Here is an 11872-nt window from a genome sequence, read left to right on the forward strand (position 1 = left end):
GAAATGCAGTTAAATTGGTACAAAAACTGTTCAAATAAAGCTGAAGTGCATTATAAATCTCAACAACAGTTGTGGCCTATGAAGACTTAAGAGTTATGGTGAGCAGGGCCGATTCTAGGTTTTTTGCCACCCCAAGCAAAAAATACAAAAAGAAAACCAATTTCAGAGAGCGCAGCTGCTGAAGCAAACAAAAAAAAAAACAAACACAAAAAAACCCCACAACCCAGAATGCCACACCTGGAATTCTGCTGCCCCAAGCACATGCTTGGTTTGCTGGTGCCTAGAGCCATCCCTGATGGTGAGCAAAAGATTACTGCACCTTTAAGGCTAGAACATTCTGTGTGGCAGAGTTCAATAGCCTTTTCAGCTGGAAGCAGTTGCAGCTAGAGACTGAACCCAGTAACAAACTGGCTGGATGTATCTTGTAAATGAATACCTAATAACTGGGCTTACTCAGTTCATTTTTATTGTTCCAATATTGTTCCAATGTTTTTAAATAAGCTCAATTACTTTAGTTGCAACAACTGAGCTTATTTAAAAATATGTATTTTCCTATTGTGTTTGGTAGACAAAAAAAAAATCAATCATGGATGAAGTGATTTATATTTTTTTCTTTTAATCTCACCACTGGATCTAAAGTAATTAAAATGCAATTTCCCCTCCACTACATTTCACTGGGACAATGAAAGAGAGAATCTGGTTCTCCTTCTGGCTGTCAGGAATAAGAACAATGTTGCAAAAATCAAGTTCCAAACTCCTTAGAGAAAAACATGAATCCTCTCTGAGTATAACCTTGCATTCACTAAGCATTGGTTTTAGGTATAAATTAACCTTAGTATGCCACAAAAATGAAGTTCCTCCTGTATGTATAGTTTGCACAACAACTTCAATATATAACATGCAACTTCTTTCTCAGCAAACAATGTTATAAAATATTTTAATCATTTTGAAGATTTATATAATTAAGATTTTTTTGTCATGAAATAAGTTCTCAAGAATTTAAGACTAAAACCAGGCTAGCACTCGATTTATTTATATTTAAGTTTTTATTATGCCTTTCTTGAAGGCTTAAGTTTTCAAAAGTAACTACCAATTTTGGGGTTTCAACCTGAGAAACCCAAAAGGAGCCCAATTTTCGGAGTGCTTGTAGGTGCCAACTATATATAAAACTTTCTTCAACTTTCAAATGGGCACCCAGAAACTGGAAACAAAGTCATCTAAGTTTTGAAAATCTAAGCAGATATTAACAACCCTAAGATCCTTTACCAAAGACAAATGAGGTTATCTAGTAGCACCTGCATTCCCCCACCCCCTTTCCTGTTGAAGCCTTAAAATCTACATTAACAGGAAGAAATGATTATATAGAGAAAAACTAACTATACAAAGTGAAAAAAAAAATAAAAGACAGAAAATGCCTAGACCTAGGTGGGAACCCAGAATTTCTGTTCATATGAAATTCTGTGATGGGGGTGGGATATGGTTTGGAACAGAACAAAAAAAACCCAACCCTAAGTTTCCTTTTAAAACAAAAAAAAAAATCATTCTGATCAGAACAAAATATTTGTTTTACTTTTCAAATGTTTATAATTTTTAAAATTTGTTTTTTCAAAAAAGAAAACCATAACTTCTGTACCAATAAGGTTAAAACCTTCAGTTCCATTTAACTGTATGTTGTCAAAACCCACACATTTCTGCAAAACATGTAGCTTTAGATGAATCAGCATCTTTCAAAAGAACATTATGCTGGAAGGCTGCCAGCTCTATTATCACCATCATTTATGCAGCACTAGAAGACTATGACTAATCTGGGCTGCATTGTGTTAGGTGCTGTACAAATATAGTATGTCCATAATTTGTTTCAGTATTCTTAGGTGTCACCTGTAAGTACCTGAAGTTTAAAAAAATCAGACTGGATTTTAAATTGACAGAAGAATGGGACTGGGTTTTGAAGTAACACCATGTACTTAAAGTCAGACTTCCACAGCATTTTTCTTCCTATTGTTGTTACAACATACATATATGATTATGGAAACAATGTAATCATACAAAATATTTCTCCAGTTTGTAATCATGTTTTTTTTATTTAAAAACCAATATTGTCAAGGAAACTCACAAGTAATTTAAATTTTATTTTTGAAACTAACTGGGTTTTGAATAGCCTCCCTTTAAAATTTGTTGTAAAATTAATACTCCAATTCTGTGAACATACAGTATATGCATGTGTTTAATTAGGCATGTGAGGAGTACAACTGAAGAACTACTCACTGCATAAAGTGTTAAGTACACCTTAAGTGTTTGCAATAGCAAGGCCTTCAAGTTATTTTAAGTGGTATTTAAAGTATATAACTAAGATTCATAAGGTTAGAGAACAATTTGTAATAATACGGTGAAGCAGTTATGCTTCATTCAAACACAGAACCCTGTTTCAACAGCAATACTCCAGTAATATATAGTGACTGTAGTTCAACATTCCAGAATCCAGAAGTTTTGTGCTTCATACAAAAAAATTGCTAACATGAAGGTATGGACTTAAAGACTGTAATTCAAAGCTGCAATTTAAGAATTTTATTAAATCGTCACTTTACAATTCAGAATTGTGAATTCAAAATAGCATGTGTCTGTTTAATTATGTTTTACCTGAAGTGGCAAGAAGGTACTTAGAGGTCTATCTCTGTGATATCTCCAGCAAGAGTCCAAATTAATTGTTGTGAACATTTAAAACATTCGTATTATCTACCATGAAAAGCCAGGGGAAAACACATTATATAAAGTCACTCCACTCACCACTACAGATCAGGAGTAACTGTGCTCAAGTCAATGGAACTACACCAGCACAAAAACAAAACGATAACTTTGACAGATTTAGGTCTCCTCAGCGGTTGTTTACATCAACATACGGGGCAGTCTCCTCCAACAGAGAAAACTCAAAATCACACACGCTGCCCTGAAAATCAGACTCTCTTAACCTCAGGCCAGGCAGGGACGCTGCCTGAGCCATACTCCGTGAAACGATCATGTGCTCCGACAATAACCCGCAGCCTGGGAGGCTCCACTCCACACACAGCGCCTCCCTCCCAGCACCCAGTCCAGCCTGTCCGGGCCGGCTGGCTTCACTAGCGCGGCGCACGCTTCCTTCCCCTTCGCCTTGTCGTTCGCCCCGCTGCTGAGCGAGGGGACCCGCCACGCAACAGAGCCAGAGCTCCCCGTGCGCGGCGCTTCCCCTCGCCAACGACAGCAGCCGCAGCTCCCGCTGCAAACCGAAACTCCCCCTCCCCCCGGGGCAGGAGGGGCCGCGGCGGCCGGTGACACGCCAAGTTTCAGCCTCGCCCGATGTCAGCAAAGAGAAAAGTTGGACCCGGACCCTGCCCCCCGCCCGCCTCAAGGGCCTGGTTCGCCCCCCGCCGGGAACCTCCACGGACCGACCCTCCTCAGACACCGGGCGGGGCCCCACCAGCCCGGGGGAGGCGAGTCAGCCCCCCACCTGCCGCCCCGCCCGCCGGCCCCAAGGGGAGCCCTTCACTACCCAGCCACATCCCCACAGGCGCCGCGGCTGGAAGCGGCCGCCGGGACCGGGCGGGCGCAGGCAGGAGCGCGGCCCCCCCCCCGCAAAACCCCGGCTGGCGGCGCCCCCGGGGGGGCAGGCAGGTACTCACCCATCCATGGCACAGACAGGAAGAAGCGGCGGGGGAGGGGGGAGAGCGGCGCGGCGGCGGGTGGCACGGGAGGGGAACGCGAGAAGGATGGGAGAGGAGTCGGGATAGGGAGGGACGGAGTGAGGGCTGAAGGCGGGGCTGCCTCTTCTGCGCATGCGGTACGGTGAGAAGGGGGGGGGCCTCCGCAGGAGACACACCCAGGCCCAACCTCAGCGAGAGGGAGCGCGCGTGCGTCGGGAGCAAGCGCCCGACGTCGCCGGCGCAAGGCGTCCACCCCGGCGCGCGCCTGCCTCGCCCCGCCCCCGACGTTCCTTGCGGAGCCGCTCAGCGCGCGCCACACACCCCGGCCACATTTCCGCGTAATGTGTGCGCGAAGCCGCCCCCTCCGCGCCTCTCCCCGCCCCTCGCCTCCTCGGCGCCTGCGCAGTGCGCTCTCCCAGTGCTGGGGGCACGCTCTGTCAGCTCTGCTCCCGAAGCGGTGGGCGGCTGGTTTGTGTTCTGGGCCGGTGCGTAGCCGAGCCTGGCCTGAGGAACAGCCTCATGCGGAGCAAGGGGCCGGGCACCTGTCCCAGGAACGAGGGTGTGACCCCCCCCTCCCCCGTGAGGGATCGCGGGGCCCTGGAGACGGGCCGGGGAGCCGTAGGGCTGGGGGGTGTCACCGTGGGGCTGACAGGCGCCTGTGCAGAAATGGAAACCTGGGGCCCCGCCCACTTAGATCACTTTTTGGTGGCGCGCTCCAGGCCTGCAGGTGCCCCCCCCCGCCCCCCCCCCCCCGGTCAGCACTGTTTGCAGCTCCGTGGGGCGTCATACCCCCAACTCCGCCCTGTGCCAGGCACGGTGATGCCCCTGCCTTTCAGGGGCGGAGAGACGGGGGGGTTCCTCACCCCGCTCAGGACCAGGCTCTGCCATTGTTGCACCTAGAGGTGCCCTGCGGTGAAGCTGCCACCTGTTCTGCGATGCATGCCTGAGCGCTTGTGCGACGACTGCAAAGGATTCAGATGAGCAGGGGGAATTTATCTGGCTCCTTGGGTGTGGCCAAGTGTGTTACTCGCCCCACTGCTGTCATGGATAGCACTGAGTGTTGGCTCAAGTGAAATGTTCATAAATAGGAAAAGTAACAAAATACCAGAGTGAACTGTAGAGACATAAAGGTGTATTTCAGTGTTCTCTTCTTTCTCATATGCACTCCTCTTAAGAATCCTAGACACCAGTCCCTTACACCTGTAAAAATCCTATTGCATCACCGCTCTGGGGCAAAGAGCTGTCCATGTGGATTCAGCTGCAGCTTGGGGGTCTCAGAATGTAAGTTCTTTGCAGAAAGGACAATGGCCCCATCTGTATTTGTACAACATGCGGCTTAATGGCACCCCAACCCTGACCGGTATCTGGGAGCTACCACAGTACAAATAATAACAATGGTGGCTGTTGCAGAAGACAGCTGGATTCACTATACCACATGCTGACTCAAAGGGTTATATGACCTCAAGTCTTCTAAAGCTGAGCAAGCCTTGTAAAGTCAGTCTGCATTCACAAACTTGTGCTGAGTTAAGGTCCAGCATGGAAAAGATGAAAGTCTGGTTTCAGATGGTTTCCGCCCTAGGCCAGGTTATGGTTAGATGCTTCAGAATGAAAGCAAAATTGAGGGCGGGTAAAACATACAATGGAACAAAAAGACGAGACATTTGGTTGAAACCCATACAAACCAAAACCAACAAGCTTCCCAGTACTCTGATCTCACCCTGCTGCCTAGACTCGAAATAGAAGACGTGATAACATTTTTACTGCAGGAAGATTAAAATGAGCTGAGGTCAGGATTACAAATACTTCCTATAAATTCAGGGTTTTTTTAAATTCATGCAAGTATTCTAGAGTAGTTGGAAGTGAAATGACAGCAAGTTCATGCAGATCGGAGAGAAATATGGGTTTAAAAAATGAGGGTCACCCTTCAAAATGAAGAGGATGGGTGAGGGCTTAATTTGAATCTAAATGGTAAATTCCCAAGAGTAAGAGTCAAGATTTTGTTAATGATACAGGAGAATTTGTAAGATTACTTTTATATTGTTCCCCCAAAATAGAGAAGCAAAACAAACATCTGATCAGAAAGCCACATTATGGGCCATTGAAATAGAATCCACAGATACTTGGCAGAAAACGTGAATTTGAAAGTGCATCTCCTCCTGAACCTTAATCAGGGCCGCTCACTCAAAATTTATGATAATGAAAACACCATCACTAGAGAGAGGGAAATACTAATAACTCATTTCAGAGTCCTTAAAAAGTCTTTTCCTTAGAGGATATGTTAAGAAAAAAGTCCCAGCATTTTATGGCAGAATACAGATGTTTCTTATTACAAGCTAAAATTGATGTCTGATTTTAAAATACTATGGAGGATATTTTTATAATTGGTACAAAAATAGAAGTAGGTCAGTCTCATCAACAAATTATAGACTTCACTGCCATTCAAAAAACCTAAGTTCACTTCCATTCCCTGTTGGTACCCCAGGCCAGTAGAGATTTGGAACAAACATTAATTACCTTGTTTTATTTGCTGCAATGGAAGAGAAAAGCAAACGTATTGTGAAGGTCCTCTCAGGGTTAGAAGAATTTAATTTTGATAGGAAGCAAACTTGTGCTTTGAGAGCAGATTTCCCAATCTCTATGTCATGTTTTCATTGTTTCACTTTCAGCAGCTGCCTAGCTTCTCTATTTTTCTCTCTTTCTCTGGTTGGTTACCTCTTTTGACCTTTGTCTGTCCTTCCAACTCCGACAAGGCAACTTCTGTAAAAGGCAACAAGGCATTTCTGTAGAAGTTGGGTGGCACGTTAATCCCTGGTGTAACTCCATTGAGGTCAGTGAGGTGTAAATTATATATATATGTATTCCACTCAACTATTTTATAAAGGTACTGGAAAATTATATGGTTGCTTAAAAGGTGTATATGGTATACTTAAATGGGGTTCAAGCAAGCCCAAAGGTCTTTGTGCACAGATCTAATTACATGATCAGGGTCTGTGTATATAATTAGCCTATTCAACAAACAAAAGATGGTTAAACAATCATGATTTGTCAACATGCTCTGTTATAGACAAACTATTGTTTCCTTGTTTCGGAAGCCGAATATTTTCTTTGTAATTTAGTTATGAGAAAGAAGAATTTTACACTAAAGGACTTTTGTTTAGCTTACTTACATAACGTTTAAATGAACTAACATTCATATATTCTCATCAGATATATAGTCCATATGGTAATAATCTATACACTAACATACTCCTTTACACTATAAATATCTGTCCCATCTTATTTTGCTTTTGATCCCAACATAGTCACCTGCCACACATAGGCATAAGGTCATTAAAGAACCTGTAGCAGTCTTGTTATCACAAAGTTCTTTCCAGTTTCTCATAACCGTAAAGCTGTCCTCTTTTCCTAAGCAAACAGTTGCCATGTTATGTTGCAGACTATATGGATGTTAAACTTTTTTAAAAAGAATAATCTAGCATTGTTCTGATTAAAGCCCACATGGATTGACTATAATGTTTAGGATTTTTAAAACGTGTTCTCCAACAATTTCAAGATATACATTTTAGGAGATCAGTTTTGTATTTGTTTGACATGTAATTAATATGTTCTTTTCAAGTCAAATTGTAGTCACAAATAATTCCCAAGAAAATAACATTCTGTGTACATGCAGAAAGGCAACAGAGTCCATTGGCTGAGTACAGTGCTGGGACTCAGGAATCCTCATATTCCTAATCTGGCTGTTTTAATTGACTCAAAGTGGCCTTGTACAAATGACTAATCTCTCTGGGGTGTTGCAGTGCTTCATGTTGCAACACCTAACTTTTAGGCACCTAGAAAATGACAGGAACAACCCTGTGATCCACAAAGCTTGAGTTGGGAATCCCCTCTCCTGGAGTCCAGTGGCTTAGGCGCCTAAGTCGTTTCTTATGAGAATTAATTAGGCTCCTGCCTCACTACACAAAATGGCCAGAAGATGATCTTATTGTATAACTTTTAGCCCACTGGTTAAAGCACTCAGCTGGTTGTGGGAGACCCAGATTCAACCCACTCATCAGGCCAAGAAAGGGTTTGAACAGGAATCTCCAGGAGAGAGCTTTAACCACTGAGCTGCAGGATCATCTGATGTAGGGTTCCCTCAATTTCTCCTGTTGAAGCTGTTCCACTATGTATAAATACTTAAGAGTCACCGGGTGAGAGAAAGAGAAAATTACTGTATAGCCTTGTGGGTAGGGTAGTAGGAGAAGTAGGAGACTCAGGGTCCCATCCCCCTGCTCCAATGACTAAATATTTATATACAGAGGAACAGCTTCAATAGGAGAGACTGAAGAAAGCCCATATCAGAATATTTCGTAGCTCAGTAGTTAGCGCACCTTGTAGAACTGATAAATGAAATTGTTTTTAATTGTTCACTTTATTAATGTAACTTCTGTTCACCATTCACTACACTGTAACTTCTGTTCCATATTGTAATTCAAACCCCATTTTAAAACACTCACTCCATTTTGTAAAAGCTTCCTCCAACCTTCATTTTTGCAAACCCTGCTGTAATCTTATTAGTTTAGTTTAGATGTGTGAATGAGGTATGTGTGAATGAGGTATGTATGAATGACGGAATCAACCTCCAGCCCCAGCCTGTCCTGATGAGATAAAGTTCAAATACCAACAGCTGAAGACCTAGACAACAGCCCTAAACAAAGTAAGAAGCATCCACCCTAAAAAGAAAAGGACAACAGAAGGAAGATCAAAGCCAGGTTCAAGGCTGAAAGTCACGCCTGCAATTGATGGGTGATCAATCTAAACCCAGAGGCAGCGTGACACAGCAAGACCTGTAGACTTTGAATCCAAACTAAAAGCCTATAAAAAAAGAAGGGTGAGATGAGAGACTCTGGGTAACATTCTGCTGCCAACATGGAAGGACATCAGTGCTTGCCCAACAGAGATCCAGCTTGTCCTGGTGCCTGGCTTTCCTGGCCAGTTAGCCGCCACAAGCTACTAACCCAAACTACAATATCAAGCCATGAACTTAAGCTATCTTCAGGACTGGTAGCTATGCAGCAGCTGCAGAACATCTGATGGATGTGTGTGTGTGTGTGTGTGTATAGGTATTAGGTATAATGTGTGTGTATAAGAATTAAGATATTAGTTATTAGTCATAAATCAAATAGTTATCATAATAAATGTGGCATCTTTGTCTTGTCCCCTTTAATAAGATCCTGCTGGTTTTTACTGGTCTAATATAATTGGTATAACAACCTCTGAGAGGTGGGAGATGCTTGTTAATGTCCTTTCTTCCCCTTTGCTTGAAGGGAATTGAACCTGCATCTCCCTCATCCCAGGTGAGTACAAATCACGGGGCTAAAAGTTATTCATTTGACGGGCCCAATCTGGTATGTGGCCTCTAAGCACATCTACCAGAACTGGCCTCACACATGAGATATGCGGACGAATGCCTGTCTTCCCCCTATTTGTGGATCTCTCTGGGGCTTAGGCAGGAGACAGGTGTCCAGACACCAGCATGCGTGCTCAGAGGGAGAAACTTAGGTGCTGAGGGAACTTTTAACCTGAAAATTTAGGCACCAAGTAAGTTTAGGTACCCACAGGATTCAGTGGGAGTTTTGTAGGCCACAGCTGAGCCTAGAACTGGGACATAGACTTAAACCCAAACTTAAACCCTGCACTTACACCCCTAAGTTCCTTTGTGGATCTGGGCCTCAGGTTTTAGTTTGCCCATCTGTAAAATGGAGATGATATTCCTTATTCAATTCACATGGGAGTTGAGAGGATTTCTTTGAAGATGAAAGAAGTTATTTAATCTCTTCCATAATATTCAATTTAACATCATCTTTGTTCTTGTCTAGTCATTTTTATCTAATGAGATCTGAAGAGTTAGCAAGGTAATGAAGTGTTCTTTCAGCATTAAAGAGTCCAGTTCAAACTGGCTCATTACTGTCAAGTCCCAAATTTCAACTCCTCATCCAAATTACACTGTCAGCCTAGTGAATGATTAAGAGCTGTAGGTATGATGCATTTGTTTCTCGCTCTTGGTGACTAGATGACTTGTGGAATTGGCGTATCATATGTAATCACAGAGTCACTGTCACAGAATTTAAGGCCAGAAGGGACCACCAGATCACCTAGTCCAGTGGTTCTCAACCTATTTATCATTGTGGGCCACAGGTTGAGAACCACAGCGCCCTGCCCGCCCCCGAACCCTATGCCCAGTGCCTTCCACCCAGAGACACCTCCACAAAGTGGGGCCAGGAGTGGAGCCCTGGGCGGGGGGCCTGGTGGCAGGGCCCCCCAGGCCTCATTGTGCAGGGCTGGGCAGCAACCCCGACACTGGACCCAGCCACTCGGGCCAGGTCGCAGGGCAGCTGGGCAGCAGCCCAGAACCCAAACCCGGGGCTGTTTCACAGCCCTGATGCCAACCCCAGACCCTCTGCATGGCTGGCCAGATTCTGCAGGGCTGGCCAGGCAGTAGCACCGGACCCCACCACATAGGGCCTGCTGGGCCAGCAGTTCCAGACCCTGTGGGGCCGGCTGGGCGGCAGCCCCGGACCCCACCACATGGGGCCAGCCAGTGAACCCAATCTTTCTGTGCCATGCTGCACCCTCCCCGGCTGGGCAGCCCGGACCCTGAGGCGCTGGATGGCCAGGCATCCAGTAACCTGGACCCCCGGGGCCCGCAGCCTTTAGCACACAGCTGGGCTGCATCTGTGTGCTAATTGGGCCGCATGTGGCCCATGGCCCATGGGTTGAGAACCGCTGGCCTAGTCTGATCTCCTGTATAACACAGGCCACCAACATCACCCAGCAACTGCACACTAAACCCAACAACCAAAATAAACCCAAAGTATTACAGCCAACTAGAGAGTAGACTATTATGTACTACAGGCAGACAATAGGAAGGACTGAGATCCCTGCAATGGCAGGGAAATGATTAAGTGAGAGAAACCCAGATAATCCTGGCAACTGACCCGCATCCCATGCTGCAGTGAAAGTCAAGAAATCCCCAAGGTTACTACCAATCTGACCTGAGGGAAAATTCCTGCTGGACTCCACAGATGGAGATCAATTAGACTCATGAGCATGTAAGCAAGAACCAGTCAGCCAAGCACTTGGGAGAGAGAATGCTTGGTGCCACCTCAGAGCCCTGGCCCACCCCATCTAATGTCCCATCTCCAGTTGTTGACATCCCTAATCCTTCAGAGGAAGAAGATTTAAAAACAAAAAACCCACACAATACATCGGGGGGAGGAATCACTTCCTGACTCCTGCAGATGGCCAGCGGAAATCCTGAAGCATGACCTTCAGGAACAAAAGAAATACACTGGAAGTGAACCCCAGGGCTGCTGATCCCAGCCCCCCACCATCATAAGCAATCCTGTCATGCAATCCCATTCATAAATTTATCCAGCTCTCTTAAGTTGTCTGGCCCCACATAACTCTTATTTGGAGGCTGTTCCAGAATCTCATCCCTCTGATGGTTAGAACCCATCTTCTGATTTCTAGTCTGAATTTATTTATGACCAGTGTATATCTGTTTGTTCTTGTGCTAATGTTGCCTTTTGGTTAAGTGGCTCTTCACCCTTCCTGGTATTACCCCCTAATGTATTTATAGAAAGCAATCAGATCCCCTCTCAGCCTTCTTTCTGTGATATTAAACTAGCCAAGCTCTTCCAGTCTCCTCTCATAAGACAAGTCTTCCATCCCTCTGATCAGCCTAGTAGCTCTTCTCTGTGACCCTGCCAGCAGGTAGGGGATCTTGGGGAACAACTACTGCACTGGTGGGGTGCAAAATAAACTTTATTAAGAAAATGCAAAAACAGGGAAAATTCAATAGTGAGGGTATGGGGTTTGTTAAGGTAGACAATTGGGGAGGGGTTTCTTTTAGTAAATAGTATAGGGGGTTTCAATAGTGGGGTACAATACAGTGGGGTACAATACAGTTGGTAACCAATTAACACTGAAGTATAAATGTAACAGGTAGCTAATAATTTCTGTGTAAAGGGTGTGTCACAGCAGCATATAACCAACTAACAGTTATGCATAAAATGTGTTAAATAACCAACAACTCTAAGTAAAAATGTGTCACAGTGGTGTAAATGTAAAACGTGAGGTGTGTCAGAGAGAAAAAAGGTAACCAATGGGGTTTTATGCTAGACTTCAGTAATACAATTGAGGTTTGGCAGCAGTAG

General features: G+C 44.7%; 1 protein-coding gene across 2 annotated transcripts in view; it reads right to left on the reverse strand.

Annotated features, from left to right (window-relative positions):
- The window catches only part of PTBP3 (polypyrimidine tract binding protein 3), a 104876-nt gene extending 101058 nt beyond the window's left edge, over positions 1-3818 (reverse strand). Inside the window, exon 1 of one of the 2 annotated variants that reach the window (XM_050943127.1) lies at positions 3654-3818. Coding sequence is in view for 1 of the 2 variants with exons in the window: in XM_050943126.1 (XP_050799083.1) it covers positions 3654-3661 (8 nt within the window). In the remaining variant the exon portion in view is untranslated. The remainder of the gene's footprint in view (positions 1-3653) is intronic. The other variant, XM_050943126.1, reaches the window with a different exon arrangement.
- Between the last annotated feature and the right edge of the window lie 8054 nt (positions 3819-11872).

Source organism: Gopherus flavomarginatus, chromosome 3 (assembly GCF_025201925.1).
Source record: "Gopherus flavomarginatus isolate rGopFla2 chromosome 3, rGopFla2.mat.asm, whole genome shotgun sequence".
Taxonomy (NCBI): domain Eukaryota; kingdom Metazoa; phylum Chordata; order Testudines; family Testudinidae; genus Gopherus; species Gopherus flavomarginatus.